The sequence below is a fragment of the Vidua chalybeata genome, chromosome 16, assembly GCF_026979565.1.
Source record: "Vidua chalybeata isolate OUT-0048 chromosome 16, bVidCha1 merged haplotype, whole genome shotgun sequence".
Lineage (NCBI taxonomy): Eukaryota > Metazoa > Chordata > Aves > Passeriformes > Viduidae > Vidua > Vidua chalybeata.
The window spans coordinates 14,506,811-14,534,268 of record NC_071545.1 but is presented as its reverse complement, the minus strand read 5'-3'; the positions used below and the strand labels follow the sequence as shown (position 1 = coordinate 14,534,268).

The following is a 27,458-nucleotide window of genomic DNA, read 5'->3' as shown; positions in this document are numbered from 1 at the left end:
CATTTTTCAAAGGGACTCTCCATAAAGCTCTATTAGCAGGGGATGAGTAATGGCTTGACAAACCAGATTTAAGTGGCCCCTTCTGAATCATCTTGGCAGTAATAGGGGGAGTGTGTCCCTTTTTTGATTAAATATTTCCAGTGCCATTAACTCGGCCGAAGTAAACAACTTCTATTGGGTTTGCCTGCTAATGACAACCCAAAGGTCTTTGATCCCGGGGTTTCAGAGAGCCAGGAGCTGGATAAAGATCATGGAATGGTTGCTAAAGTGTCATCAAAGAGCTGGGAAATGGTTCTTTACTCTCTCTGTGTGCCTGTCCTGCCACCTTCAGTGCACGTGGTGCCGCCTGTGATGGGCATCTGGAACCTCTTGGGCAGCTGTGGGGTGTGGCTGGAAGATTTTCCCAAGAAAAATCCATAATTGACCTTAATTTCTTGTGCAGATTCCTTCAGGCTGGGTCTCTGTTGCTCAAGGGGCTGTAGCATGTTCCCTGGGTTTTGTGTGTATCCCAGTCTTAAGTATTCCAGCCCTTCATATCCCAGGACTCAGCTCACACCTAAAAGGAAGAGTCTCGTTCTTCTTTGGAATTAATGAGATTTGAGATCTCTTCAGCCTAAATATAAAGCTATATTTATTAATATATATATTTAAAGGACCATAAATCAGTAGGAATGCCGCATTCTATTTTAAAAATTAATTCTTTGTGGTTAACCAGCCAAACAAAGCTGATTTCAGGCATTGTGCTGATGATTTTGGGGCCATTAATTATTGACTTCAGCGCAGAGCATGGTCAAGAACAGCTTTGCAGTGGGCAGGAACGCTGTGGGTAGAATTCCTTGTGTGAATGTAATTTTTTTTATGACGAGGGAGAAGCCAAATTTCTTGGATGAGAGTCAGCCCAGGCCCTGCTCCGAGCTGTCCGGCCAGCAGATCCACTGGTGCTGCTCAGCATATGGATGGGAATGATTCAGGCTGGATGAATTCCCTGGATTTTGGCCAGAGGCTTTTAAAGGAGCCAAGGCCACGCAGGGTGGGATGGCAGCAGAGAGAAACCTGCTCCTATTTCCAGGGAAAAGGCTCCAGTAACAGGTTCTGGGAGGTTGGGAAGGGGCCAGAGCATCTCCTGGTGGATGCTCCTGAGGGTGATCCCTGCACCAAGCACTGTAGGCATTCCACATTCCCATTTTCCCTCTCCTTCCTGCCAGTGGGACCAGTGTGCAGAGTCCAGTTCTCCCAGCTGCTCCTGGGGCTTTGCTGGAGCCTTTCCCTGCTTATTTGGAGAGCTGGCTCCTTCCTGCTGTGACTTCTCATTTAATAACTGAACCTGAGCACTGCTGGCCTGCTTTGGGGCATTGTTTTAGAGGGTTTGGGTGGGTTTTTTTCTCATTTTAAGGCTTATTTTTGAGCCATCTGTCGCTCCAAGTGATCCTCCATCCGGATATAAGCCAGCTGATTGCCCTGCTTTCCCAAACAGTTCTGCTGATAACGTTTCAGATTGCCCAGGCCCCGTCCTCCAGAGGATGGAGGAGGCAGCACTTGATCTAATCTTGCTTGGCATTTATGTCACTGGAAATGAAATTGCATTTTGCTGAATGAAACTGAGAAATGGGAAAGTAATACTGCAAATATGTTCTGCCACGTGGGATCTCCTGCCCGGGAAGCTTCTGAGGGAAGCTGATCATCCCAGAGAACAACCTCTGCTCTGTGGCTCTTCCTGCAGGACAGGGAAATGTGGCATCCAGGGATTCTTCTGGACAGAAAACACTCCCAGCCTGGAGGCTGGGATGGGTTGGGTTGGAAGGGACCTTAAAGCTCATCCAGTGCCACCCCCGGGGTCACCTTCCACCATCCCAGGTTGCTCCAAGCCCTGTCCAGCCCGGCCCTGGACACTTCCAGCTTCTCTGGGAATCTGTGCCAGGGCCTCACAGGGAACAATTCCTTCCCAACATCCAAACCTGAACGTGAGGGACTGGCTCAAAAATCTTGGGGAGTGCCTGAATGTCAGTGCAGGAGAGGCTGAACTCTGCTGGTTTTGGGTTTTAGTGCTTCCTCCACCCCCCAATGTCCCGTGGGCAGCTCGAGGAAGGAGGAGATTTTTGCATCTGGGTATGGAATCATTAACCATGGAGCAGGGAGTTAAAAGGAACTCTGCAGAGCATTAGGAGATCAAGCAGGTCAATTGAAAGGAGGAGAAATTACCATCAGTTATCTTCAATTAAATTGTTATCGCTCCACATGAAGGATCCCATTTAGGGGGAGGCATAAAACCTGAGAGCGGAGGTGACTGAGGGAATAAATTCCCCATTTTTCATTCCAAACCCAGAGAGGGAGCATCCATCAGCAGGCACAAGGAGGAGATCTCTTTTTCCTTCTGTTTCCAGCCTACTTTGAAGCAGAGTCCATTTGGAAATCTCTCTGTGACACTTTTTTTTTTTTTTTTTTCCCCCCAGTAGAAAGCACAAACTCCTTAAAGCCACAACTTTTAGGAGAGGCTTTAATAACAGAGAACCCCTTCTTGAGTAGGACTTGTGCTTCTGAGAGTTTGTGGTTGTGTCTGGCTGTTAAATTTGGGGCAGTGGCACCCCAAAATAGCAAAATATCTCAGTTTCCAGGGCTGGGATATCCTGGTTCAAGTCCCTGATCCCTTTCCAAGGCCAGAGAGCAGAAATAACTTTGAACTGCGCTCATGAGCCTGGGAAAACACCACCCAACCCCTTTTTTTTTAGGAAGTTATATCTCATAAAGGAAGGCAATTCCTGTGGTCTGGATGGACGAAACCAGTTTGAAGTTGATTTTCAGACATGAAGTGTCCAATCTTGTAGTAAATAAACTTCATCCAAATGGTTTACACAGGAGATATTTTCAGATGCAGGAGTTGAAAAGCCGACTTGTGTTGTTCCTGGGGCTTTTTGGGTTTGATTTTTTTAAAGGCAGGGAATGCAGAGGAGGGAGCAGCCAGGTCTGCAATCGCTCAGGGGGCTCTGCTTGTTTGCCTTGCCGGGTTGTTTACTTACCTCAGAAATATCAGAATTGCTCCGTTTGATCTTTGACAAGCAAAGAAGGAGAGAAAAATAAAGGTCAAAACGGAGCCTTCATCTTCGCTGGGGTGTCACTTACATCCCCTGACAGCTCTGCTTCCTCTGCCTCCTGAAAGTCCCTGGAAAAGGAGCTTTTCCCAGCCTGCTCCAGAGGCAGGGGAATGACACAGCTGGAAATAAACCCCAGCAGACTGCAGAGAGCAGGGCAGGCTGTCCCTGCTGTGTGCAACTGAGCACAAAGTCCCTGCTGGGAGATGTCACAGCTCCCCTCCTTCCCTCTTCCTGCTCCTGGGAATGCTCACATTTCTCCCTGTGAGGGTGGGGCAGAGATTCCCAGAGAAGCTCTGGATCCCTGGAAGTGTCCCAGGCCAGGCTGGACAGGGCTTGGAGCGCCCTGGGCTAGTGGAAGGTGCGCCTAGGTGGGACTGGATGGTCCATAAAGTCCCTGAGTTCCTTCTCCTCTCCCTGCATTCTCTGTGGGTTTTAATTCCCTGCCGTGGGGCTGCAGACAGGTGAACTCTGTGGCAGTGGAAAACCTGGTAATTGGAGAATTATAATTGCCCAAAAATGAGGTGAGGGGAGGAAACACGGAGTGCCCGGGAGGCAGGCAGCGATTGACAGGTCATTACTGTGCCTGCTCAGAGCCTCTGTGGGCTGAATGAACATCTAAAGCAGAAAAGCCAACATAAACAAGTGCTGCAAGTCCCATTGACAGCTTTAGGCTCGGGACTAAGAGCAAAAACAACCCAAGTGCAAAGGATGTTTATGAGACTCAATGTTCTGGGTTTGTTTACTGCTCCTCGGGGCTCTGCCACTCTCAGATCTCCCGGCTCAGGAAAAGTTGAGCTGCTTTGGAGGGGGATTTCTGAAGGAAAACAACATTTTTTAACTCTGGAAACTTCCCTGGTCATTCAGCAGGAAGGAGGTGGTGTGGAAGAGCCCTTTTCTCCACTGGGAGGGATGCAGGTGTGAATATTTTAGAGTTTCAGAGCAGAAAGGTGTTCAGTTGTCCTGCTGGGACTGAGCCTAAGTTATGTAAAATAGCAGCTGGTGGATGCAGCAGTCAAAGGAGATGAGGGAGAAGGTGGGCGAGAGGAAAAAGAGGCACAAAGAGCTCCCAGTCCTTGGAGAACTGCAGGAATTCAGGTGCACAAAGGGAATCTAAGGCTGCAAATTCCACCCTTCATTGTCTGCTTGGAGGAGCCACGGATAATTGGACCATGATGGGTTTCTCTTTTATTGGATTCCGTGGTTCCAGGAAGGCTCTGGGCTCCTTGCTAAAACCACAAGTGGCAGATTCTCAGCTTCCCAGGTTTTCAGACCTAAACTATTTAGGAAAGGATTTTTTTTAAATTTTTTTTTTTGTTGTTGTCTGTTTATCTGAACTTGGAATGAACCGTTTGAGGTTTGTCCCTAATAAAAGCATAGTTTGGAATCGCTGGAATATTCTCCAGCATAAATATGGCCTTGAAAATGGGCAGAGAGGGGATGTGTTTTGCCTGCAGTCAGGGCTTGCTCTCATTTAAACTCAAGGATGCTGAAATCTTCCAAACTGATCCCACCCAGCTCCTGCCCTTCCCTTGAATAGTGGGAAATTTAATTTAATCCTGCAGCCCAAGGACGACTTAAATCTGAAATTCTAAAGTTTAGACTCAAATCTGAACTTTTTTGAGCATTCCCTGGGACGTGCCAGTGGGACTTGGGGTCAAACCATTCTGTGCTGGCTTTTGGTGACGGTTTCCAGCGTGGCCATTCCCATTCCAGCCTCCACATCCAGACTGGGGGATCCTCGTGCCAGCATTGCCAATCTTCTCCCATATTCTGGGGATTCCTGAGCATTCCGGATCCTCCTGCAATTCCACGTGGTCACATTTTTGGCCCTGGAATCCTGGACTGATGTTAAGGTCAATAATTGCAGCAGCAGCTGACGTGGAGATCCCCAAAGCTGCTGGGGGGTCCTGCTCACCCTCTTTGTGTTTGGAAAAGGAATTTTTTCCTGGTGCAGCTTGGAGCACAATGGAGGGCAGGTATTTTCCCTGCCAGAGTTGAGTTTGAGGCTTCAAAAAATAATTGGCAAAAAGCAAAAACCTCCACTTTAGACCAACTCTCCCGGAATTGCCTCATTTTGCTGCCAAGCTTTGTTACACATCCCAATCCGAGCTGCATTTCGTGACAGAACCACTGCTTGAGCCAAAAGCCTGAAGTTTCCAGCTCTGAGCAGGTCAAAACGAGACACTGCAGCAATTTGAAAGTGTTGTTGCAATTCCGTTTTCTCCCAGCCAGAAAGTTGGACGAAAATAATCCTCGCCATGAAAAGCTTTGGTTTCGGCACAATCAACGATTTGTTTCACCCGGAGAAAAAGACTCCTGGAAAAATTCCTGCTCTGGGATTGGCTTTAATTCGGGCAAAACCAACAGTGGCTCCTAGTGGCTGACTGCAGGGGAATGGCCAAATCCATCTTGAGTGTCCCTTCCTTGACCCTCCTCGTGGATCTTTGCTCGTCAGCGAGCGGGAGGAGCGGGAAATTTGCGCTGCGAGCAATAAACCATCTCAGAAGGCAGAAAAACATCCCCGTTCCCCGGGCTCCCGTCGGTGTCAGGAGAAGATAATTACACTGGAAGGCTGGAGCGCTGGATGTTTGGCTCATCTGCTCCTCAGCATCCACTCCAACAATCCCCAAGCTGCCAGCAGAGCTTGGCCGCCGTTCAGGGCCATCCGTCCTTGTCCGTGCCCGGCGGGTCCTGCCTGGTGTCCCGGCAGGATCCTGCTCCAACATCCCTGCTCACAGCTGGCCCTGTCATCACATTAGTGCTGCCTGCCTCCAAACGCCATCCCAGAAGGATAACGGAGATCCCTGAGGTGAGATTTTGCAGTGTCAGCCGTCTGTCAACCTTTCCCGGGCGTCCTGCCGTGCTCCAATCTGCTGGATCAGCTCCTGGGCACAGCTGCTGACGTTCCAGGCCACCTCCTTGTCCTCTCCTCTCCCTGTCCCTCGTGGCCTCTCTCCCCTCCCTGACGGATCACTGCGGATTTTCTCCCGGACTTCAATCGGGAGCGAAAGTCACGGCGCTGGAGACAAAGCAAAAAGGGCACAAATTGGCAAAGGAAATTGGGAAACAAATTCAGGATTGGCCCAGTGCCAATCCGCAGGAGAATCTTAGGTTTCCCTAAGGAAACTTGGGATTTTAGGGAATAACAATGTACAAATTCATTTTATTTGCCCTAGGGTGTTTTTGGGGTTGTTCAGCTTTTCAGACTCGACACTGATTTTTTTGGTGATGACTCTGAGGTTGTTTTATCATGATGCACTCGCTGACCTTTGAGGTATTTTCCAACCTTAGCGACTCTGTGCTGCTATATCCACATCATTCCAGGACTGGGGATTTTGAAGTGACCACCAGGAAGCCCAATTTCCATGATGAAATTGTAACTCTTGTCAGCAGCAAGGGGAATTTGGAGAACCCCACTCTACCTTTGCCTTCAGTGCATGAGGCTGCTGCTCCGTGGGAGAGGACGAGGTTCTGGGAATAGCAGTGGGCAGGTTTTCCATGTTTCCCGGGAAAAAAAGTGCTGGGAAACAGCAGGGAAAACAGAGCCACCCCAGCAAGCTGCAGATTCCTGTCAAGAATGGTGGTGGCTTCAGCAACAGGATGAGAGGAAATGGCCTCAAGCTGCGCCAGGGGAGGCCCAGGTTGGACATCAGGAGGAATTTCTCCATGGAAAGGCTGGTCAGGCACTGGAACTGCCCAGGGAGATTTGGAGTCCCCATCCCTGAAGGTGCCCCAGGAATTCCTGGAGGTGGCACTCAGAGCTCTGGGCTGGGGACGAGGTGGGGATCAGGCCCAGCCTGGACTCGATGGTCCTGGAGGGCTTTTCCCACCTCAGTGCTCCTGGGATTCTGTGTGATTCCTTGCTGATGATTGCCATTCACTTCCCAGCCTCAGCCGGCCACCCACACCCTGCTCCAGGAGCTGTGCCTGCAGGGACACGAGACTTTAATGAATTATTTTGCTCCTTGTCAAGAATTCCCTCGTCCAACCCCGCCGGGGGGGACCCTGGACGTGCCAGGTCCTGACAAAGCGCTGGGGGACGGTGCCAGCGCCGCGTCCTGTCCCCGCTGTGGCTTGGAGCAGGACAGCCTGGGAGCCTGCAGGGCTATTTTAGGATCAGTCTCTGTGGAGAGCTGGTCAAATTCCATCCCAGAGCAGCCCTGAGCCTCTGATGAGATTTTTTTTTTTTTTTTTTTTTTTTTTTTTTTTTTTTTTGCCTCTCCTCTTGTCGGTTTGGCATTGTGAGGGGAAGGAATAGGATGGATGAGGGAATGGGGCCCTGCTGCTCAGGGAAGGAACTGCAAATTTCCCAGTCCTTCCCCCGTATCCCATGGCAATCCGAGTTTATGGGTTAGAACCTGGAGCTCTGAGTGCTCTCCCCCCGGATAAATGGTTGAGCAGCAGACAGACGATTGCAGGGAGTAATTTAGCAGTGAATGATGGCTCATTAGCAGCCCACGGGCTGGAGGGGATGTGTGGGCTCTTCCCAAATCCCAGTTAACTCTTTCGCCCTCTCCTTCCACTGCCAAGGGTTGGATTTGCTGAGTGTGGAGCTCAGTGTGTTACAGAGCCTCAAGGAGTGCAACATCATCCCCCAAAACCAGCCGATTTTTACCCCCCTAATGAGGGATGGGGAATAAAGGAAATTATTATCAGTCCAGGAGATGAGTCAGATATGAAAATCACACTTTTTTCCCAGACAATGTTATTACACTGAGGAAAAGGAAATGAAAAATACTCATTTTGTCTCACAAAAGAGCAGGCCTGGAACTAGAAATGCTCGTTGCAGAGCCGGGTGCTGTTGGAAGGAGCAGCTCCAGAGAGGGAGCAGATCAATCCCACCTTTTCCCATTTTTCCTGCCACGTTTGGGAGCCTGGGTGCTGGGCAGGCTTTGCTGCACTTCCCAGGAAAGGAATGGAATGTCTGGAAGCAAGGTGGGAGCCTGAGGGAATGTGGTGCTGGGATAGAAAAGGGGCATGGAAAAATCTTGGGTTTCAGCTCCATTAAAATCTTGTGCACCCAGAGAAACTCAGAGGTCCTGAATGCAGTCCTGGCACTCAGGGCCACGCTGCTGGCACTTAAAATCTGCTGGTTTTAGGAAAGACCATTTTGGGGTTTTGGGGGGCAGTTCCCAAAGGGAGATAAGCACCTCAAGAGACATAAAACTATTGATCCCACTGACTTTAGGTGTATTTTTTTTTTTCCTAATGCTTTTAGGAAGAAAAATGCTTTGTTTTAATGAATAGAGCTGTGATACTCCTATATCATATAGGAATATCCTGTATCCCTGTATTGGAGATTCCATAAAGTTCTGCTGGAGTCAGTGCAGTAAAAGCAGAGTGATCCATGTGAATCCAGGCAGATTCCAGCCTGGATAATTCTGCCTTGGAACAGTGAACAAACCCTCTCCTTTGCTTAGCTTAAATTATTTTGGGTTGGGCACAGTTGTTCTCCAGCTGCTCCAGAACTGGGCCGGGATCCTGTGATTCCAGTAAAACCCACAGGGAACTCCAGGAGGTTTATCTGCTGTTCCCCCAGACACTTCTTTTTTCTCCATGGCTCTCCAGAAGGAGCACAAACCCCAGTGGGAGGAACATTCCAGCCTTTCCCATTTTCTCTGACCGCGTTGCTTTTCTGCCCGTAGCCAGACGAGCTGACCAACGCCTTGGAGATCAGCAACATCGTCTTCACCAGCATGTTTGCCCTGGAGATGCTCCTGAAACTCCTGGCCTTTGGGATCTTTGGCTACATCAAGAACCCCTACAACATCTTCGACGGCATCATCGTGGTCATCAGGTCCTTCCCCCGCCGTGGCTTTTCTGCTGAGGGTTCAGAGGGGCTGGGGAGCGGGGTGGGGATCTATAATAATGCATAAAAATGAGTAAAAATGCGTAAAAATGCATAGAAATGCGTAAAAACGCGGCGATCCCCAGATATAGGAAGAAATGCTGATGTCTGGTTCCAGATCAGAAGGCTGAAGGATAGCTTTATTAAAACTATACTCTATTTAAAGAGAGACTATCCTGTTCTACATACTTACCTCTTAATTACCTATCTTACTAATTAACAAATTCATGACTCTCTGCTGAGAGCCCGAGCCACAGCTGGACCCCACTGGTCACTGACCCCAAACAACCTTCACCAGAATCCAGCCCAGCAATCCCTGCAGGTGAACAATCTCCTCACCACATTCCACATGGGGAAAACAAAGGAGAAGAGATAAAAGATTGTTTTCTCTTCTATCTGTGCTTCTCCTGAGAGACAGAATGATGTCTCTCTGTCCAGAGAACGTGAATGGCACAGGGATGGCAGGGGAAATTCAGCTTGGATGTTAGGAAAGGTTCTTTTACTGAAAGAGTGGTTGGGCACTGGAACTGTCTGTCCCAGGATGTGTTTAAAAAAGGATTGGATGTGGCACTGGGTGCCATGGTTTAGCTGGTGAGGAGGTGTTAGGGCATGGGTTGGACTCGGTGATCTTCAAAGTCTCTTCCAAACCTGGTGATTCTGTGACTCCACGTGTTAATCCAGGGTTGGGATGTGCTGTAATTGTGCTGGACTTTTGGATTCCTGTCCTTAGGAGGGCTGTCCAAAGTAAACCAACCTGGCAGATGGAGAGGAAAATCTATTTATGCCACACATCTGGCACTGGGGTGGATTTTCCACTCAAGCGCAGCGTGGCTGGTCCTGGGAAAGGGGTACTGGGAGTGTCCATACCCCAGCAGTGCCCTCCCTCTCCCAAATGACCCCAGCTGGGCTGGGATTGGGCAAGCAGGAGGGGAAGGGAGGGCCCTGCTCCGCTGTGCTCCCCAGGGGACACTGTCCCAGCCACACCCCAGGGCTGGGATCCTTTCTGGTCACCCCTCAATCAGTAATTTGGGGCAAAGAATTCCAGGGACACAGAGATGTAAACCGGGAGAGTGGCCTTGGCACAACCCTTTGATCCAGACAAGGTTCAAGGTTTGGACAAGTCAAGGTTCTGAGCAAAGGTCATTCCGTGGTCTGATCAAACCAACGCCCCTAAAAATCCCTCTGGATGTTCTGAAGGGAGATAAATATCTCAAGATATAAAAACTATTGGTCCCACTGACTTGAAGTGGTTTTTTGTTTCCCTAATTCCCTTAAGAGATGCTGGAAGAAAAATGTTTTGTTCTAATATGAATAGAGCTGTGCTGATAGTCCTGTACCACAGGAATGGATATTCCTGGGACAAAATCGTGATCCACGTTATTGTAGTGGTGCAGACATGGAGAACCTCGGGAGAAAAAAAGGGAATTAAGGAGAAATTTTGGGGAAATGACCCCAAAACCAGCTGTAAAGCAGACCAGCCGTGCCACCAGAGGCGCGACCGCCCCGCTGGGGAGCGAAGCTGCTTCCCCGGGAGCAGGAAAGGAGCAGGAAAAAGGGGAGATTCCTGGGGGGATCAGGTGCCAGGGAGCAGAACCGCTGGTGCTAGCCGTGTGCCCGTGTCCCCACAGTGTCTGGGAGATCATCGGGCAGTCGGACGGGGGCCTGTCCGTGCTCAGGACGTTCCGGCTGCTCCGCGTGCTGAAGCTGGTGCGCTTCATGCCCGCCCTGCGCCGCCAGCTCGTGGTGCTCATGAAGACCATGGACAACGTGGCCACCTTCTGCATGCTGCTCATGCTCTTCATCTTCATCTTCAGGTATTTCTTGGTATTTCAGGTATTTCAGCTCCGCCTCCAGGCGTCGTTCCGCTTCGGGATGGGGACACGCCACCCGTGTGGGGTGGGGGCGGTGCCTTGGGAAGGCTGAGCTGGAGCAGAGGCTGGGCAGAGCTAAAGAATAAAGCAGGGATTTGTTAAAAGTATCTCCTCAATGGATGCATCTTGGGCAGCACCAGAGCCCAGCCAGGGCTGCACCCAAGATGAACCAAAATGGTCCCAAAATGGACTCAAGGGCTCTCACTGTGATCAGCTCTGCTCCATTTGCACCTTGCAGTTCATTGTCCCATTCCAGCTTTAGCCCCTGCACTCCCATCCTTGTTTTTCTCTCTCCAGCCCACGCTGTTTGTGCTCCTGGGCTGAGATTTGGATCATTTGTCCTTGGTGCCCAGCTGGAGCAGGAATTGTTTTGTCTCCCTGCTCTGTGCACAGAGCTCAGCATCCCCTGACATGAAGCCCAGACTCACCCACTAAAGCAGCACAGAATGTGAAAAATAGAAAAGCCAAACCTCAGGCACCAGGGGGAGAGCTCACAGTGGGATATTTACCCCTTTCCAGCCTGTTTTTCATGGAATGCTGTCATTCCAGAGGTGAATGAAGGATGCAAACAGTCAATAATTGCCCCGCAGAGGCTCCTGAGCTGTGCCTGTCACTGCCTGGACCATACCAGTGTTAGATTTGGGGTGGAAGTTGTGCAGATTCCAAGATTTCTGTCTGTGTGACCCTCTAATGCCCCTCAGAATCCTTTGCCTGGAAACCAGGCAGCTGACAACATGGTTTGTAATTTTTCCAGACAAAGGAGATCCTGGATTTTCCTTCAGTGCAGGCAACTGGAGTGAAATGTGAGGCAGGAGAACCGAATTGCGGGGTCAAAAAAAAAAAAAAAACCCACTGGGAGTGGAAAAGTATCCATAAAACCCCTGCAATCCTCCCTGCAACCACATTTCACCCAGGTGTTTCTTCCATCTCCCTCTTTCCCCACTCCAGCATCCTTGGCATGCATCTTTTTGGGTGCAAGTTCAGCCTGAAAACCGACACAGGAGACACAGTTCCAGACAGGAAGAATTTTGATTCCTTACTTTGGGCCATTGTGACTGTGTTCCAGGTAAGCTCTGTGTCCTCAGGGACGTTTTAAGAGGGAACATGAGGAGTTTTCATTCCACAAAGCTCTTCCAGGAGATGTGAAATTTGGAAATTAGGACAGAGATGGTGTTTCTGGGTCTAAAAGCCCTGATGGAGAAGAAATCTACTCAAAATCAGCACTGTCCGTATCTCTTATCAGTAAAAGGAGAGCATCCACTCTTGTTTTTCCTTTTTGCTGTTCACCCTGCTCCTACTCCGCAGATCTCTGTCTCCTTCACTGCCTTTTGCAAACAATTCTGTGTAACTGGGGGTGACAAACCCCCTCCCAAGTCAGAGCTGGAGGTGCTGGGGAAGCCTTGATGTAAAAAGTTGTGTTTCCTCTGCAGCCTGGTTTGTGCCTGAAATTCCTGGTAGGTTCCACAGCAGAGGAATCAGCTGCTGTTTCAAGGATATTTTAAATATAAAGGTTAGACTTTTGTGTTTCAAAGCTCAGGCTTTAGAATCAACAAGTGTTGATTCTAAAGGCTTTAGAGTGCAACAAGTGTAAATAAAGTTTCTAAAGGCAGAGTAGCATCGCTCAAGGTGGAAACCAGGCCAGAGCCTTCCCTGTGGATATAAATCCTCACAAAGGAACAAGGACAAATCAGCCCCAGCCTCAGAGCTTCCCATTTTTCCCTTCCCAACACACAGCTTGCTGCATTCCTCCTCCCAGTCCCTTGGGAGATGCAGCTGGCACGGAGCACAGAGGCTCAGTCCTGTGTCCCGGGAAGGTTATTGAGCAGCATGACTCAGTGCAGCACTCCTGTCCCCAAAGCCACCTTGGTTCAGGGGGTTTGAGGCCGTTTTCATTGCAAGAATTAACGTGGAACATGAGCCTGTCATCCGTTTTTCTAAGGCTCCAGGGTTTTTGAAGCTGGAGGGTGAAAATCCCTGAGGAAGATCCCTCAGAGCAAAGCTTTGCAGTGATGGGGATTTTTTTTTTTTTTTTGCCCAGTGTTTTTACCTAAAGGAAACAACTTCCCTGAGGTTCTGGAGCCACCCAGTGTCATTTGTCTCATTAAATGCCCTTTCCTTCAGCTCCAGCTGCCTTCTGAAGAGCAGCCTGAAAGGAAACAAGATCTGTGGCCTCAGGTCTGTTATCTTCTGATGGTTATCAAAGGAGGCAACACCTCCAGGGAATGATGGGATTAGGACAGTGCCTCCTTCACCTTGGGATAGCTTGGATCTAAACTGTCCTCTGTGGGCAGGGAGTGCCAGACCTTCCTGCAGGGAGGGGAGGCTTGGCCAGCAGAGGTGCAAAGATCGAAATAAAGGCAGATTTCCAGGACAAGGCGATCTGAAATCGCATGCAAAGAGCTGAGAAAGGCAATTCCTGCTGCCTCATCTCGCCAGAGCTGCCAGTGGAAAGGTCAGGAAATGGCAGGACTTCAGTGCACAGAGGAGTGCAGGGGCTGAGGCTCTGCCCCTGCCCTTTCCCTGCAGATCCTCACGCAGGAGGACTGGAACGTGGTGCTCTACAACGGGATGGCCTCCACCTCCTCCTGGGCCGCCCTCTACTTCGTGGCCCTGATGACCTTTGGCAACTACGTGCTCTTCAACCTCCTGGTGGCCATCCTGGTGGAAGGATTCCAGGCAGAGGTGAGAGATCCAGGCCGAGGGAGGGGGAGAGACCTGACACACGTGTGGGGATGATCCATCAGGGAAACATCTGCCCAGGCACTCAGCCCGAAATTTAAATGTAAGGGGTGCAGATGAGCTGGGCTGGGCAGCTGAAGCTCTTCTGGATCAATCCTTGCAGCCCTAAATTTAAATTTAAATTTAAGGGGGGGCAGATGAGCTGGGCTGGGCACATGAAGCTCTTCTGGATCAATCTTTGCAGCCCTAAATTTAAATTTAAGGGGTGCAGATGAGCTGTGGTGGGCACTTCTGGATCGATCTTTGCAGTTGAAGCCCACTGGATGTGGAATGGGAATTGGGGGTCCAGGACTCTGATCTCCTACACAGTCTGCTGTGTGATTTAGAAGAAATAATTTAGGATTAATTTTACTCACCGAATCTCCCATATACCCCATGGATTGTGTTTCTGTGTGGTGGGGACTCAGGCTTTCAATACATTCCAAAGTTTTGCTAAAATCCAAAAAGGTAAGGGCTGGTTACCTCGTCCTGAAGGGAACTCGGGGTTCTGAGCAGGACTTTCCCCTCCTGAGGCCGTGCTCTCCACGGCTCTATCCTGTGATTCCACACATTCCAGCCCTGAGGACAAGGCAGGATGAGCCCTTGGGACTCTGTCCCTTCTGGAATGTTGAAAGCCAGGAGCGCAGCTGCTCCAAAGCTGTTCCCAGGTTCCTGATGGTGAATTCTCAGATCTTTAGGACGATGCTTTGCGGTGGAAGGAAGTTTCCTCCTCTCGGGGATCTTTGCAGGGAGCAGCTCCTGTTCCTCCCCTGCCCTCTGGGAGGTGGAACACGGTGCTGATGTGAAGGCAGAGCTCTCTGAGTGCCTGATTGCTCCTCCAGACAAGCTGTGGTTTCCCTGCTCAGCCCTAATGGCTCCTGTCAGAGCTGTTACAGACCGTGATTTAAATGTGTGCAAGCTCTGCTTTCCCCCAGCCTGGATTATTCACCCCAAAGGGCAGCAACCACGGGCACGGCATTTGCAGGGCACATTTTGCTCTCCACTCCCATTTATTATCAATCCTGACATCAGACCTGTGGGCTTGTCACTTGTCTCAGGGAGAGGCATTACACAAAACCCTCCTCAGCTGCCAGGGCTCCTCTCAAGCCTTGCCCTGGGAAATGATGGAATCCTGGAATGCTTTGGGTTGGAAGGGACTTTAAAGTTCTGGTTCCACCCCCCCCTGCCACGGGCAGGGAACCTTCCACCAAACCAGGCTGTGCTGGTTGCAAACCAAAGACAAATTCTCGTGGAGCTGAGTTTGCTTTTGTCATCCCTGGCTCAGCTGCTACGCTGAGAATTCTTGTTTTGACCTCTTTGACTTTGCCTCTGACAGGGGCTGTGCTGAGCAGTCACAGGAGTCACTGAGGGGAATTTCTCCTCCATTTGCTCAGGTGCTTCTTTTATTTATCTGGAGAGGGACTCCTGGGACAGCTGAGAGCTGCTCTCAACTCAGAACCATCAGCAGGGCTTCAGCAAGGGCACTAAAAATTGCCCTGGGAAGCACAGCACACGCTCTCAGCCTGATTGCAGCTCCTGATCTGCCTCTGGAGCAAGTTTGCCAGGAGTTTTCCTAGAAGAGAACAAACTTAAATGGCCACAAACCCATTTTTAGTACATTTGTGTTTAGTACAAGTAGCCAGACTTCAAACAGGGCCATAATTGCATATTTGTGTTTACACCGTTCCCATGTCATTTTAAAATCTCCCCCCAGAGCTGCTCTGGGAGAGCAGGCAAACCTTCCAAAATTGTGCAGATCTTTCATCCACTCTGCACTGGTGTTTCTGCTCTGAAACAAAGATGAATCAGGGAGCTGGAGCCGTTCAGTCATCCCAGCTGCAGCACTTTGCAATAAATCACAGGCACAATGAAGTTCATTGCCACTTCAGCACCGTGTCTCTGGAGGCTGTGGGGGATTTGTCCAGGCACCAGGCAAGGAACTGTGCTCCTTTCTCTGGGATCAGCTCTTTAATCCAGCCCTTTGCTGTCAATTTGCACAGATTTCTGCAGTCCTGAGGAATCCAGCCAGAGTCCTGCTGGCATTCTGCTGGAATCCCTCCCTGAGCAAGGAGAACCTGAGGACGGCTCCTCTGTCCCAGGCTGGTCGTGTCTGGTAGCAGATCTGCCCAACAGGGAAGGGCTCCCAGGAGGGAAGGCAGGGTGAGGGTGGCTGTTCCCTGTCCCGAGCTGCTGCAGGGCTGCCAGGCAAACTGGCCTCATTCCCTCTGCCTCAGGTTGCCAAGAGATTTCCCAAAACAATCCCAGCCAGCACGGAGAAAGCAAATCAGGCTTTCCAGATCTAAGTCAATTTGAAAGTGCTGTCAAACACAGAATTCAAACCCCCTGACACCCTTTGACATCAAACCCTAAGTGCTTTCAGCTGGGATCACAGAGAGAGCAAACAAGGAGCCCCACCTTGCCAGGTTTTCCAGTCATTCCTGCAATTCCAGGCGCTCTGGGATGTTTTCCCCTGGGATTTGCTGTTCCTGGAGCAGTGTAGGAAGCACAGGGACACGGCAGGGACATGGTGACAACCACAGCATCGTCCTTTCTGTCCAAATGAGTGAAAACAAGGGAGAGGGACTTGCCTGGGATCGTTCCCCGGGTGGTCTCAGAGGGAATTTGGCATAAACCACCCACGGGGAGCAGAGGTAGCTCTGAGCTGCTGAGGGATCCTAATGAATTGGGTCTGTTAATTGCCCTCCTCCTCTCTGCAGGGAGATGCCAACAGGTCAGACACAGATGAGGACAAGACATCTGCCAACTTCGAGGACGAGTTTGAGAAGCTGAAAGACCTCAGAGCAACAGGTGGGGCTTTGTGTCTGCATTTTCCTGGGAATCTGGGAGCTACAGCTCTGCTTCCACAATGGAAGGATCCAGTTAATTTAGCAATTAACCTGATTGCAAAGTCACCGGAGCAGCTCTGCAAAGTGTAAGGGAGGCTAAATGAGCGTTGATATTTCCTTTAGACAGATGTTTTTCTAATTTAAACGTTCCCCAAGAATTTTTAGCTGTGTCTCTTCCCTCCCCCTGCACCATTAGCACAGAGTGCTTTGCTGACAGCAATGTTCTCACCCCACTTCTCGGCAGCTTTTCCAATCAATCAAGTTCTCATCTGTTCCTTTTGGTTTCCCACACAAAATGCATTTGGGTGAGGTTTGATGGATGGAAAATGCTGCTGCTCATTTGTGTTCCAGGAGGGTCTGGCAGTCGATTTGAGGGGAGGCCCACACTGCTCTGGTGTACCAAAACCATGGAATTGGAGGTGACAGCCTTCACTTTGCAGCCAGAGGGGTGACAAAAAGGGATCACACTTTTTAACAGTGAATGATGGCAAACAGGAGCCTCATCAGTTCCTGCTTCCTTTGATTCCCAGCTTGGGCTCTGTTGGGATCCCTCCAAATGCCTCTAAACCAGGATTTGTTTCAGCCAGGGAGATGCTGGATGTGGGGAGCAGATGGAATTCAGCTGAGGAAGGGACAGAGTCATTTGCTGGGGAAGCTGAGGCAGAGGTCCCTTCCAAGCCAAGCCATTCCATAATTCCACAACTCCTTTGGAGGACACCGAGCTCCCAAAGGCCCCTTAAGAGTTCGCGGCGTTCACCGACGCCTCTCAACGCCGTGGGGGGATCCCCCTGCCCCACAGCTCCAGCTGGCAGAGCTCCTGGAGGTCCCCGGGAGCGGTGTCCCCTCACATGGTGTCCTCTTCCACGCAGAGATGAAGATGTACTCGCTGGCCGTCACCCCCAACGGGCACCTGGAGGGCAGGGGGGCCATGCCCCCGCCCATCATCATGCGCACGGCGGCCACCCCGATGCCCACCCCGAAGTGCTCCCCACACCTGGACTCCCTGCACGCCCTCGGGGACTCGAGGAGAGGCAGCAACGCCTCGCTGGACCCCACGGGCTACGACCAGAAGTCCTTGGTAGGTTCTTGTGGCCAGCAAGTGACACAGAGCACTGTGGGGGTCTTTGTTGCCAGGTGGTGGGAAGGGGTGGAAGGGTGTTGTAAATGCAGGTGAACCCGGGGGGAAGAAATGCTGATGTGTGACTCCAGCTCAGAAGGCTGAATGATTTCTTTATTATAACTATGCTATAATACATTAATATATTATATAAAGGAAGATATTAAAACTACAAACCTACTTTTCTAACTGCCATATCTAACTCACAACTCGTGACCCTCTCTGAGAGTCCAGCCACAGTGGGTTGGGTCGGATTGGCTTGGATTGGCTTGGATTGGCTTGGATTGGATTGGCTTGGATTGGATTGGGTTGGATTGGATTGGGTTGGATTGGCCACCAGGCTCAAACAATCCTCACCAGAATCCAACCAAGCAATCACCCCCAGGTAAACAATTCTCCAAACACATTCCACATGGGGAAAAACAAGGAGCAGAAACAGAAATTGTTTTCTCTTTCTTCTCTCTGTGCTCCTCTATGAAAAAATCCTGAGAGAGAGCGAAGAATGTGCCTGCTACAGAAGGGACCCACAAGGATCGAGGGGATGGCCCTTGCAGCGGTTGGTCCCACAAGTTTGGTGTTATCAGCACCAGCTGAGCTCAGCTTAGGGTCATGTGAGACGTTTGGGTTGGCGTTGCTGGAAAATGAAAAGGAGGGTGGTGGAGGAGGGAAACGTGTAGAAAAGCAGGAGGAGAAGAGAGCTGGGGTGTGCAGTGCTGGGGCAGGGCAGTGACAGCAGAACAGCCAGGGACGGTGAGGTGGAAAGGGAAAAGAGGGATGTACCAGGATCCAGCGTTTTCCTGACGCCCTGGAAGCCCTTCCCAAACCATCTCGCTGGAGAGCCATGACCTGAAGGAGTCCAGCTACCCCCAACCCCTCAGAGGAGGAGCAGGGATCTTTTCCAGCCACACCGGCCATTTGGGATGTCTTGGAGAAGCTGTCAGGTGTTCTGTGAGGATGAGAGCTGCAGCCCCCCTGGTGTTTGGGGGTTGTATCTTGAATTTACACTGTGTCAGGGGAACGGAGCATTTTCCCTTGAGCTCTGGTGACAGTCCTGCAGCCCTGTTGGAGGGGAAATCGAGGGAACAAGGGACGAGGGGGTTTGGAACGAGGAGATGATCTTCAAGGTCCCTTCCAAGCCAAGCCATTCCGTAATTCCACGATTCCTTTGGAAGGCACTGAGTTCCCCAGGGCCCCTTAAGAGGTTGTGACGTTCACCTGATGCCAGGATCTGATGCCAGACGCTGCTCTGGCAGCCGTGCCTGCAGCGGGGGGGGGCGGGAGGGCAGCTCTGGGCACACAGGGAGCAGAGGCAGCAGGCAGAGTGGATTTCTGCTGCTGTTTATCCGTCCCACTCCTCTGCTCCAGAGCTGCGAGATCATGTTCAAATCAAGGCAGCAGACCGTGAAGGCACCTCACGCCCAGGCACAGCCACCACCCCCCTTGCTGAGCTGCTCAGTCAACCTAATGCCTTTGAAAAGAAAACAGAGCTGACTGCTGTTTGCCTGGGGCTTTCATGGCGTTGCGAGCTGCTGGACAGGGATGTTCATCCTTCCAATCCCTTCTCGGGGAGCGTGGAAGTGCCACCAGCCAGAGGCAGATGAAGCAGGCTGGGGAGAGCTCTCCAGCACAGAGGAGGAGGAAGGGAGTTTGCCTTGGTTTGTGCTGGGAGGAAGCCGTGGAGGGAAAAGGAGTTTTCCTCCTGGCTTTTCTGTGCTGACCTTAAGCTCTGTCATGCTGGGAATTGCCTGGTACCTGCCCACGTGTGCCGACACGCACTGAAATTTGTGGAGAGGAGGAACATTCACTCCACTGCCTCACACAGCAAGTGGGAGGAACGTAATGGAAAGAGGGGCACAATTCCCACCAGGCACTTGGGTGACTCGTGTTCCCTTTGGAAGGCAGGGAAGTTGTGAGCTGAAACTACCGGAACGCGAGCAAAGTTCAGCAAAATGCCACTTATTGATGTCTTTGGGTTCATTTTTATGGAGAGTTGGTGTTGCCAGGGAGTCACCAGGACAGAGGGTTGGTGGCTGTGCTCCACGTGTGGTCCAGGACCACCTTCAGTGTGGCCTTGGCCGGGTGCTCCCAGCTCAAGGCTGGAATTGGAGTGGCGCTGTGTTGGTTTTGCATCACAGAAGTGATGTTTTGAGAGAAGCTGCTAGCAGTTTCTTTTGTGTTTGACCAAAAAAACAATTAGTAATTAGCTTTGAGAATTAACAACCTGTTAAATACTGAGAAAGCCGACACTCCTTCATGAACACACATGTAAAAATGTATCAATGTTGGGAATGTCCCTCTTCTTCTTTTGTTTGGGAAGCAGGTAAACCCACCACATGAATTAGTGCACTAGCCAAGAAACCTCAAATTAACAACCTAAACAGGCATGTAAAAACTTATAAATGTTGGGAATTTCCCTCTGTTTCTTTTGCTTCGGAAGCGCCACATTAATTAGCGCACTAGCCAAGAAACCTCAAATTAGCAACCTAAACCGTCGCTATCGGACACAAAATGAGTGCACAGAAGCTTGGTGAGTTCAAAAGAGAAAAAGAGCAAATTTTATTTCTGACCTTGCAATATATAGAGTTCTAAAAGTGGCAGTGGATTGGAGGGTGGAATTGCCACCTCTCCAACCACGCTGGTCAAACCAACAGCCCATCAATTCTCTCCTCCCACAAAGAAGAATGCACAACAATCATTACTTACATGAACATGTGTGAGAACTCCGGTGGAAATACGTAAACATCAGAAGGCACGGAAAACTTTTAAAATAACTTTAAAACTTTAAAAAGAACTACAAAAGAAAACACCTTTAAAAATCAGGGCAACACTAAACCACGCGGGAAGGGGAGGCCGTGACTTTCACCAACCCGGGCAAAACTCCCCGATCTTCCGTCTTCCTCCGGCAAACAACCCCTCCCTTGTCTCCCTTCTCTCCCAGTCCAGCCTCCGCAGCTCCCCCTGCGCCAACTGGGCCGCCAGCAGCAACTGGGGCAGCCGCCGCTCCAGCTGGAACAGCCTGGGCAGGGCGCCGAGCCTCAAGAAGAAGAACCAGTCTGGAGAACGGGAATCGCTGCTGTCCGGGGAGGGCAAAGGCAGCACGGACGACGACTCGGACGACGCCAAGTCCAGCACGCTGAGCCGGCCCTCGCCGCCGCGCCGGGCGGAATCCCTGGATTACCGCGGCTCCCAGGAGCTGCCCGAGCTGCTGAGGGTGCCCTCCGTGCGCCAGCTCGGCCCCGGCCCCACCGCCCTGCTGCCCGCCGAGTTCCGCGGCTGCAACGGCAAGATGGGCCACGGCCCCGCCGAGTTCTTCCTCAGGGTGGACGGGCACAAGGAGGACGCGCTGGACTACGAGGACGACGTGGAGGATGTGAGTCCTGAGGGGCTCGTGGTTTTGAGCGGGTTTTCCGTTCCCAAAAGGATGGGTGGAAATCTGACGTGGAAATGTGTTGTCGCCTCAAGGCCGGGGTCGGGAACGGCGATCCCGAGCTGAGGGATGCTTTGCTTCCTGAAAAATCCCTTTTTTAAGAAGTCTTTTTAGGCCTGTGATATTCCCATGAGGCAAAACTTCCCTTTTTTTTTCAAAAAATGCCTAATTTTTGGGCTAACTGGGATTGTCCTCCTCCAAAATGGGCTGCAGACACAACAGGTGAATGGCTTTACTCACAGGAGCTGTTTGGTGTCATGAAAGCTTGAAAGCCTAAAAAGAGATGTTTTCCACTTAACTTTTTGGCTGCTTGAGGCCTTTTTGGGTTTGGCACAACTCTGTGTGTCAAAATGACACCTTCCCAGAAGTCTTGCTTTATCCTATCCATCCCTTCCCTTTTTCCACCCCTTTCCTCCTTATTTTCTTGGACAAATGTGACAATGGCCACCACAGCTCTGTCCCAAAAGCTGTGACCGCCTAGAGACACAACAAAAAGCCATTTCCTGCCCCCTCCTTCCACAAAAACACTGTGAAAGTTGAAGAGGCAGGAAAATAAAAGAGGAAGAAAAGGTCTTCCTTCTTTTTTATCCAGAGTTACTGCTACCGGATCCGCAAAGCCCTGGAGCCCTACAAACCCCAGTGGTGCAAGACTCACGAGGACTGGTCCCTCTACTTGTTCTCCCCACAGAACAGGTAAGAAATTCCAGTGAAATTCCAGCCCAGCAGGTGTTTGAGGTAATGGAATATTGCATTCCTAGCCAGTCTCCCCTTGGGAAAAAAATCCCTCAGAGCTTTAGAAATCCAGTTCCTGATTTTGAGGTGAAGTTTTCCTTCGGTGTGGGCAGAACAGCGTGGTTCACCCCATTGCTGTCAGTGGTTTAGCCAGCATTAGTAATAATTAATAATTAATGATAGGCTGAAGCCTGTGGAGATGCTGCCTCACCACCCGGGCTGGTGCTGGTGGCACATCAGCAGGAGGGTTTTTTTTATTCCTGACCCAAACTTCTGAAGGATCTGTTTTTCCCACCTTTCTCCAGGTTCCGAGCGATGTGCCAGAAGGTCATTGCCCACAAAATGTTTGACCATGTGGTGCTGGTCTTCATCTTCCTCAACTGCATCACCATAGCTCTGGAGAGACCAGACATCGACCCCCTGAGCACGGTGAGAGGCATTTCCTTCCTCCATGCCCCACCCAGATCTTCATCTCCTGAGGACCAGACCCTACAAGATAAATGCTGGGTTTCTGACTCGTGTCTCTTTGTTGTTCCGCGTTTTCCAGGAAAGGATATTCCTAAGTGTCTCTAATTACATCTTCACTGCCATCTTCGTGGCTGAAATGATGGTTAAGGTAATTAGAGCTTCATCCCATGGCCCAGAGCAAATTCTGGCAAAGACCAGAGTTACGATCTGGGTGAAGGTTCCAACATCTCCCTTCTCCTGGCTGCAGGTGGTAGCTCTTGGCTTTTTCTCTGGGGAGAACACGTACCTGCAGAGCAGCTGGAACGTCCTGGATGGAGTGCTGGTCTTTGTGTCCATCATTGACATCATCGTGTCCATGGCATCAGCAGGAGGAGCCAAAATCCTGGGAGTCCTTCGCGTGTTGAGGCTCCTGCGGACGCTGAGACCTCTCCGGTACGGGCTGATAAATCAGAGGGTTTGGGAAATGCACAAGGTCTTGCTTAATACCTCGAAAAACTGAAATACAACACGCGTAGAAACATCTTTGGGGATCTCTAAACTCGGTGAGAAACTGTTTGAAAACAGTGAAAGGAATTCCAATTCATCTTCTCCAGCTCGGACACAACACGGCTGGAGCTTGGAGTGAGAGGTGTTGTCAGAATCCAGAGTGAGGGCAGTCAGAGCCTCCTCCACGCTGCAGTTTTATCAGCCCTTCCCAAATCACTCTTCCCAAATCCTTCTTCAACTGCACAGCCTCACAGGCATTCCCCAGCAAAGAGGGATTTGCAGTTGAACAGGTGCTGATGAGGATTTGATAAGCTCCAGCATCCTTCCCTGCTCTCCTGACCCTGCCAAACATCCCTGCAAAGCAGCTGCTCCCTCAGCCAGGCACAGGAGGGCAGAGCTTCCAGGGTTTGAGAACAGGAGTAAAGATAATTTGTATTTTGGTTATGATTAAGCAATGAAGAGGGATAATGCCTTGGGGGGATTTGGATCAGCCGCTGTTCTGGTTTCATCCTGCTTGGCAAGAAACAGGAGCATTTTGTTTTCTGAAATTTCAGGGGAATGAGACAGTCACCTCCAAAAACCTGGAAACTTTCTGGGACAAAGCCATGCTTGTGAGAGTGATAGCAAGAGGGAATCTTTTAGACCACAAGAACAGCAGCTCTTTGTGCTCTGTGTCACCTTAGCGACAAGGAAATCAGTGTTTCTGGCTCCTCGCTGTTCTGCTGGTGACACCAGCGTCCCCTGGCAGTGCTGGCTCCCCAGGACACCCTGGACGAGTCACCGTGTGTGACCCACAGAAGTGGGAACGGAATTCGGGCAGCTCATCAGGAAAGGGAAGGGGGGAAGAGGGAATTGGTCTTTGAGAAGAACTAGGCCAGATCCTATGAATAGAAAGGAATTCATCACCTCTCACCACGGCCTCACTGAGCGCAGGGTGGCTCCAGGGACCGTTCCTAGCACTTTGGAGGTGCAGTTCAGTCTCCACGTGGTTTCTCTCAAACAAGACCCTGTGGAAATGCTGCAGCACAAAACGCTTTTCTCTGGGCTTGGCAGGCACAAGGCGTCACTATCCGCGTGAGCTGCAGCTCCCTGCAAGGACTCACCCTCTACAAGCCCATCCTAAAATCAGCTTTGATGCTTCATCAGGCCAAACTCCCACCTGGCCCTTCCCCAGGAAAGCTTGGCTTGGGCTGGTTCCACTGCCACGGCCCCAGGGGAGGGCAGTGCATTCCCCAGGCTCTCCTCCAGGAAAGCAACACTCCTGCTCCTCCTAACACCCCAATCCTGCCTCAGGGCACACCAGGAATCTGCTTCCCAACGGGCCTGGCCCTTTGGCTGTGCAGCTGCTGATCACAGGCTCTGTTAGCTGAGAGCCAGTTCAGGAACTAATTAGGAAACAGATTGGAATGACTCTGTTTGGAAAGTTGTCATGGCCACTACTGCAGGAGGAGCACCAGGCGTGCTCTCCAGGCCCACTGGGAAGATGTTCACGTGTTGGGAGAGGAAGGAGGGTCCTGCCTGTGTCCCTGGGCTGGGATCAGAGCCCTTGGAGGGATTGTCCCTGGGCTGGGATCAGGCTCCTGGAGTGAGGTACAAACCTCCCACACTGGGAGCTCTGTGATGTGCTGCCCGCAGGGAGTCTCCCCTCCTCACTCTGCCCTCCTGTCCCTGTTTGAATTCCAGCTGGGATTGGGAATGTTCTGGTTGTCTGAAGAAATCCCTGCCCGCAGGGTTGTGCCAGCCCCAGAGAGCAGAGGAGAAGCAGCAGGGTGATAACAGAGCATGCATAAAAGTTAAAAGTTTCCTTGTCTTGTCTATTTTTTTTTTTTTCCAGAGTCATCAGCAGAGCCCCAGGTCTGAAGCTGGTGGTGGAAACCTTGATCTCCTCCTTGAGGCCTATTGGGAATATTGTTCTCATCTGCTGTGCTTTCTTCATTATCTTTGGGATTTTAGGGGTCCAGGTAAAGTGTTTCCCTCCCCTGTGAGTGACTGCTGTGAAAGAGAAGCTGCTTTTCTCACCCGCTGGGGTTGAGGTGGAAATAATGAGCTGAAATGCCTCCAAAGGAAGATTTCAGTTTGGGAAGAAGAGCCAGGCTTTAGGAGAAATGATCCAGGGTGGGGCTGGCAGCTGCTCCCAGCAAGGATCTCAGGATTAGGAGAACAGACAGACCTCCCTGATGAACCCTACTGCAGGAATGAAAGATAAATCAGAGAACAGACTTTTCAAAGCTGCTTATTTTTTGTTCAATTTTTTTTTTTTTTTTTTTAATTTGTGTTCTCAAATGCAGCTTTTTAAAGGCAAGTTCTACTACTGTGATGGCCCTGATGTCAAAAACATCACCACGAAGGCTGACTGCACCAACGCTCACTACAAATGGGTCCGGAGGAAGTACAACTTCGACAATCTGGGGCAGGTAAAGTCCTCCCTGCAGGGGTTTCCTGTGCCACCTTTTCATGGATGGACACTTGAAATGTGTGTTTTTAGGAGGGTGAGGAGCCTCCATCATAGGAAGTTTCCAAAATTGATGTTGCAGTCATCTATCAGTGGGTTAATATTTGCACTCGGTGATCTTTGAGGCCTTTTCCATCCTTGGTCACTCTAGGATTTTAGCTGGAAATCTCTGTCTTTTACCCTAAACGTGTAAATATAGATCAGATCAACTTTTGATCTCTTGCCTTGGTTGTACAATTCCTTGGTTTTAGGAGTGTTGTCCTAAAGCCACTTCTTTGGGACGCAATCCCTCAACTGCCCCTTTTATTCTCGAGATTTCTTGCTGTTCTGTTTGCAAATGAAGAACATAAATTGCTTTATATGGCTGAAAAGCAGGCCAGGCCATGGGAGGAGGTGGGAGCTCCTTCTCTGGGGGACTGAAAGGCGAGACCAACCCCTTCTGCTGGTTTTGCAGGCCCTGATGTCCCTGTTTGTCCTCTCCTCCAAGGACGGCTGGGTGAACATCATGTACGACGGGCTGGACGCCGTGGGCATCGACCAACAGGTACCTGTCCTGCAGAGCCCCAGCCCTGGGCACTCCAGGGGTTTTTGAAATCCCAGGAAGCAGCAGAGCTGTAGAACCTCCTTGAGGTTCCTTTTGCTCTTTGAGCTGACGGTTTTTTCCGTTTTTTGAAGCTGCTTTTCCATTTTTTTGGAGCTGCTTCCCATGTAGGACAAGCTCTGACGTGTCCTACATCAGGGGATGTAGAATGAATTAGAATGAGGGTGCTTGAGGATGGGAAACCACCAGGAATGTTGTGGAAAAGGCACTCAGTTTGTGAGTTTCGTGGCGTTTTCTGTGGGAAGTCGAGTCTCGCATGAGTAGGACCCACCCAGAGCCACAGTAACACTTTGGACTTCATTTCCCCCACTTCTGAAGATCTGGTAACAACTGAGAAACATTAAGCAGGAGCCCACATCTGAAAAATTAAAAATCTGGAGCCTATCTTTAGCTGAAACAACCCTGCTGGTGGGATGATGCTCATCCACTGAGATTTAGCTGAAGCTGTGTGAAATAAATGCCAAAATAATCAAATCCTGTAAGGCAGTTTTGGGTGGGTTTTGCACCAAACTGTAAAATCTTAGTGAGAAGGTGAATGAGAGGAAAATACTTTGGGAAAACCCTCCTCCCAGTCCTCCCCTCCTCCCCACACAACCTGTTGCTCCAAAAAACTGACTCAACCCACCCGCTCTGTGCCGCTTCTCCCTCGTTTCTCCCTCCCCCCAACAGCCCATCCAGAACCACAACCCTTGGATGCTGCTCTACTTCATCTCCTTCCTGCTCATCGTCAGCTTCTTCGTGCTCAACATGTTCGTGGGGGTGGTGGTGGAGAACTTCCACAAGTGCCGGCAGCACCAGGAGGCGGAGGAGGCGCGGCGCCGGGAGGAGAAGCGGCTGCGCCGCCTGGAGAAAAAGCGCAGGAGTAAGGAGATGTACCTGTCTGGTCGGTAGAGTGCCTTACAAACCAAAATCTTTCTGAGCCCTGCCTGCTCCCAAAGCAAGATTTCCTTTTCTTTTTGGTTTTTTTTGGTTATTTTTTTGTTGGGGTTCACGAGGTTGTGTTGCTTCGTTACCTCTCTGGCGGTGCCTTAAGGCTCGGGCTGGTGACACCTTGGGATTGTCCTGGTGGGAAATGTCGCCTGTTCGCCTGGCTGGGGGGGAAAACGCTCCTCCAGCAGAGTCCTCTCTGCAAGGCCACGAGGGACATGGGGGTGAGCAGCTTCCCTGCTCCCCCTGTGCCTGGAGGCCACTCCGAGGCTCCCCCGTGCCTTAACGCGCCGCCTGCACCTGAGGATGGTGGTGGGGTTTGATTTGGGAATTCTTTTCTCACCTAAACCAGTGCTGATGCTGTTTGGGAGTCCTGGAGCATGGCCCCGCATGCCACAGACACTGCATGGGGGCACGGGCAGAGCCACGGCCTGGGGACAGCAGGGAGAATTCCTCTTGGGAACATGTCCACGGCAAGAGATGCTCGTCCCATTCCAGGCTGGGCCTCCAGTCCTGGGACTGATTTGTCCTTGGAACTCTGGCCAGGGGCAGGGCCATTAGCAAAAAAAAAAAAGCCTTTAGCCAAAATGTCCTTCTCAGTGGATCTCATAGGGACCATCAAAGCCCAAAACCACCTGAGCCTGTGCTGCTTTCCTGCCCCAAACCTGTCCATTCCCACCTCCTCCAGGCAGGCTGCCCCTGGGAGGGTATTCCCAGGAAAACTGCCAGGAAAGCAAGCTTTCCAAGAAGTTTCAGTGAGCAGGGAGAGCCTGCCAGGCATTTTTGAGGGGTGAGCAAACCTGGCTTGGCCACTGAGATCAAAGCTGAGCTTAGTCAGACGTAAGGCTGAGCTTTTCTGGCCCTGTTTGCTTGCAG

General features: G+C 50.8%; 1 protein-coding gene across 2 annotated transcripts in view; it reads left to right on the top strand.

The window, feature by feature from the left end:
- The window catches only part of CACNA1H (calcium voltage-gated channel subunit alpha1 H), a 112,754-nt gene that overhangs the window by 52,870 nt on the left and 32,426 nt on the right, over positions 1 to 27,458 (top strand). Inside the window, exons 9-23 of one of the 2 annotated variants that reach the window (XM_053957281.1) lie at positions 8,735 to 8,886; positions 10,566 to 10,751; positions 11,757 to 11,874; positions 13,335 to 13,490; positions 16,244 to 16,334; positions 17,242 to 17,450; positions 20,428 to 20,859; positions 21,509 to 21,609; positions 21,954 to 22,077; positions 22,196 to 22,264; positions 22,364 to 22,548; positions 24,437 to 24,563; positions 24,891 to 25,016; positions 25,509 to 25,598; positions 26,325 to 26,517. In XM_053957281.1, the coding sequence (XP_053813256.1) occupies positions 8,735 to 8,886; positions 10,566 to 10,751; positions 11,757 to 11,874; positions 13,335 to 13,490; positions 16,244 to 16,334; positions 17,242 to 17,450; positions 20,428 to 20,859; positions 21,509 to 21,609; positions 21,954 to 22,077; positions 22,196 to 22,264; positions 22,364 to 22,548; positions 24,437 to 24,563; positions 24,891 to 25,016; positions 25,509 to 25,598; positions 26,325 to 26,517 (2,359 nt within the window). The remainder of the gene's footprint in view (positions 1 to 8,734; positions 8,887 to 10,565; positions 10,752 to 11,756; positions 11,875 to 13,334; positions 13,491 to 16,243; positions 16,335 to 17,241; positions 17,451 to 20,427; positions 20,860 to 21,508; positions 21,610 to 21,953; positions 22,078 to 22,195; positions 22,265 to 22,363; positions 22,549 to 24,436; positions 24,564 to 24,890; positions 25,017 to 25,508; positions 25,599 to 26,324; positions 26,518 to 27,458) is intronic. The other variant, XM_053957282.1, reaches the window with a different exon arrangement.